This window comes from Nematolebias whitei, chromosome 5 (assembly GCF_014905685.2).
Source record: "Nematolebias whitei isolate Nwh7 chromosome 5, NemWhi1, whole genome shotgun sequence".
In the NCBI taxonomy this organism is placed as follows: Eukaryota; Metazoa; Chordata; class Actinopteri; order Cyprinodontiformes; family Rivulidae; genus Nematolebias; species Nematolebias whitei.
In genome coordinates this window covers 28,708,823-28,711,338 of record NC_056502.1, presented here as the reverse complement: position 1 = coordinate 28,711,338, position 2,516 = coordinate 28,708,823, and the positions used below count along the sequence as shown (strand labels likewise).

General features: G+C 43.0%; 1 protein-coding gene across 1 annotated transcript in view; it reads right to left on the bottom strand.

Moving 5' to 3' along the window:
* Window positions 1–2,516, bottom strand: part of triob (trio Rho guanine nucleotide exchange factor b) — a 94,902-nt gene that overhangs the window by 2,542 nt on the left and 89,844 nt on the right. The window contains exons 54-57 of the mRNA XM_037676403.1: window positions 2,249–2,370; window positions 2,079–2,154; window positions 355–555; window positions 129–267 (exon numbers count right to left, since the gene is read on the bottom strand). Of these exons, the coding sequence (XP_037532331.1) occupies window positions 129–267; window positions 355–555; window positions 2,079–2,154; window positions 2,249–2,370 (538 nt within the window). The remainder of the gene's footprint in view (window positions 1–128; window positions 268–354; window positions 556–2,078; window positions 2,155–2,248; window positions 2,371–2,516) is intronic.

The window sequence follows — 2,516 nt, the reverse complement described above, 5'->3', positions numbered from 1 at the left end:
GGGGGGGGGGGGGGGGGGGTGTCAATACAGAGAAAGACCTTCAAGCTGCAGGACCAAAGTGAGAGCCAATTTAAAAGACAAAGTTTATAAAGAAGAAAACCCACAGACACGTGGTTAGATCTGCTGACCTTGACATCCAGGTGAGCTATGTGCCAGAGGTGCAGGTACTGCAGAGCCTCCAGGATGTCTCTGAGGTACAGAGCCACCTTCTCCTCTGTCAGGTTTCCCCAGCTCACTATGTAGTCCAGGAACCGTCCCTGGTCTGCCCTGAGGGCAGAAACAAGAAGCTCATCAGTGAAGTCACAGCAACATGCAGCAGATGTTCTCTAATGGTGTGGTCTCTGCTGCGCTCACATCTCCAGGACAAGGACGTAGCTGCTGGACGTCTCGTACGTGTCCAGAAGTCTGACCAGGTTGGGGTGGTCCAGGGTCTGTAGGAGTCGGATCTCCTGCAGAACCTGCTCTCGACGCAGCAGCTTCTTGTTGACGTGTTTAGCTGCGATGGTGCGTTTACTTCCTCGCTGGTCACTCCTCTTGGTCACGGAGAACCGGCCCCTGCACAGCAGAGAGGGACGTCCTGTGTCACACGGCAGCTCACCTTGTTTTTCATTAGTCCCTTTCAATCTACTTCTGCAGACTTTGTACTATTTGAGTGATTCATGGTTCAAAACATTCAGCTTATTCAGGATTCAGGAGATGGAGGCTCTGGCTTTTGCATTTAATAACTTTTATTTTACTTTTCAAAATTGTTTTTACTTACAAATATTTTCTTTGTAGAAAGTTACTGAATATTTACAGTTTAAATACATTGTTCCCTTTGAAATCTGTTTTAGAATACTTACTAAAAGTTTTGACTTCTTTTACTACTTTACATTTTTAGCTACTTTTAGCTTTTAGCCAGTCTTTTGCTTCTGTTAGCTCATAGCCTTTGAGCATTTTAGTGTGCATGAACCTGTTTTCTGTTGCCTTTCTAGGACCTTGTCTCATATACACACCAACCCTCTCAGGACAGGTAGTCTCTGAGGCCCAAAGCCTGGTCCTGATGTGGTGAAACACCATTTTTGGGTTCAAGGACTAAACTGTGAACTGAGATTAGCACTCTGTTTACAGGAGAACGATCTCTGGAAACATTAAGGTTTTTACAATGTTTATTGTGCCAAATAAAAAAGAAAGAAAAAAAGAAACACACTGACAATGATCAGCAGAGTTGCAGATAAGAATGTAACTATTGATAACTAATGATAACTATTGTACTGCAGCTTTACAATTACTGTATTTTGACACAACCATCGTACGTTCTGACTGAGGGTGTTGTAAGATGAGGTGTGTGTTGTGTTTGGTGTGCATGTGCACAGAAAAGCACGGGGATTTAAAAAAAGGTAATTATGTATATCTGGCAACACAGATGTTGGGCACATTCAGTGTCAGCATGAACGCAGTTGCATCCAAACTGGTGAATACAGGAACGTTCTTTTGGACTGAGGATGTTGTTGGTTTGCTCCTACATGTTTCAAAAGGGTGATCAGCACAAACAGCACTCTGCTCTCGGACAATAATTGTAAATATAGTTCGTCTATTTGTGCGAGTGCAGGAAAATGTTTGCAGCTGCCTGTAAAACCCTTGTGCGATTTCACATCATCTACGTGGGTTTCCTCAAAAATCTCCTCTCTGAGATCTGGATTCAAAATGTTTCAGTGTCAGAGACTAGGGGTGTTTGGGGCAGTGCATTATGAAATAATAAAAGTTTTTTGTTTCATAGATCATTCTTACGTTTTCCTTCTGTCATTGTGATTCTTTATCATCTTGGCCACTGTCATCTAAATCTTGTGAGGGGCTTAAGTCCATCTAATTGCTAAATATATTAATGACAGGGACTATTTATTGCAAATGTACACAATACTGATCTTGCACACAATAATAGGACAAAAACAATAAACTCGATAGATTCTGGAGCCTTATTTTCATTAGGCGGGGTTTGCTTTTGGACAGTCCTTTTTGCATTTGTCTCATGTCTCTGCCCCTGGACAATGTGGTACAGCAGAGAAATGAAAAGGAGAGTTTTATCAAAGCTACCTTACCTTCCGAGTTCAGTAATCTCTGTGTAGTAAGACTCAAAACTGCTCTTCCAGATGTCTTCACTGTCATCACCAGGAGCTGCAGAGGACATTTATTTTATCAAGGATTCAGAGAGATGCAGAAAACAAGGTTCAAGTGACGCCTGCTGTAACAGACAGACATCTAATCTCACCCGACACCATGAGGCTGGCAGAGGAGGCGACGGTGCCCGCGATGTTCGAGGCCACACAGGTGTACACGCCCCTGTCCTCTAAAGACACGCCCAGGACATGAAGGGACGCCTCTCCTGTTTCACTGCACAGACAATAAATAGGAGCGCAAAGCATTTACTTTTAATTAATCTTTTTAACATGCTCTTTCTTAAAGCGTTTTACAAACTGAAGTTGTTCATAAGTGTTACGGCCTGAGGCCATTTGGTTGAGCAAAAGTGTTTGCAGGTT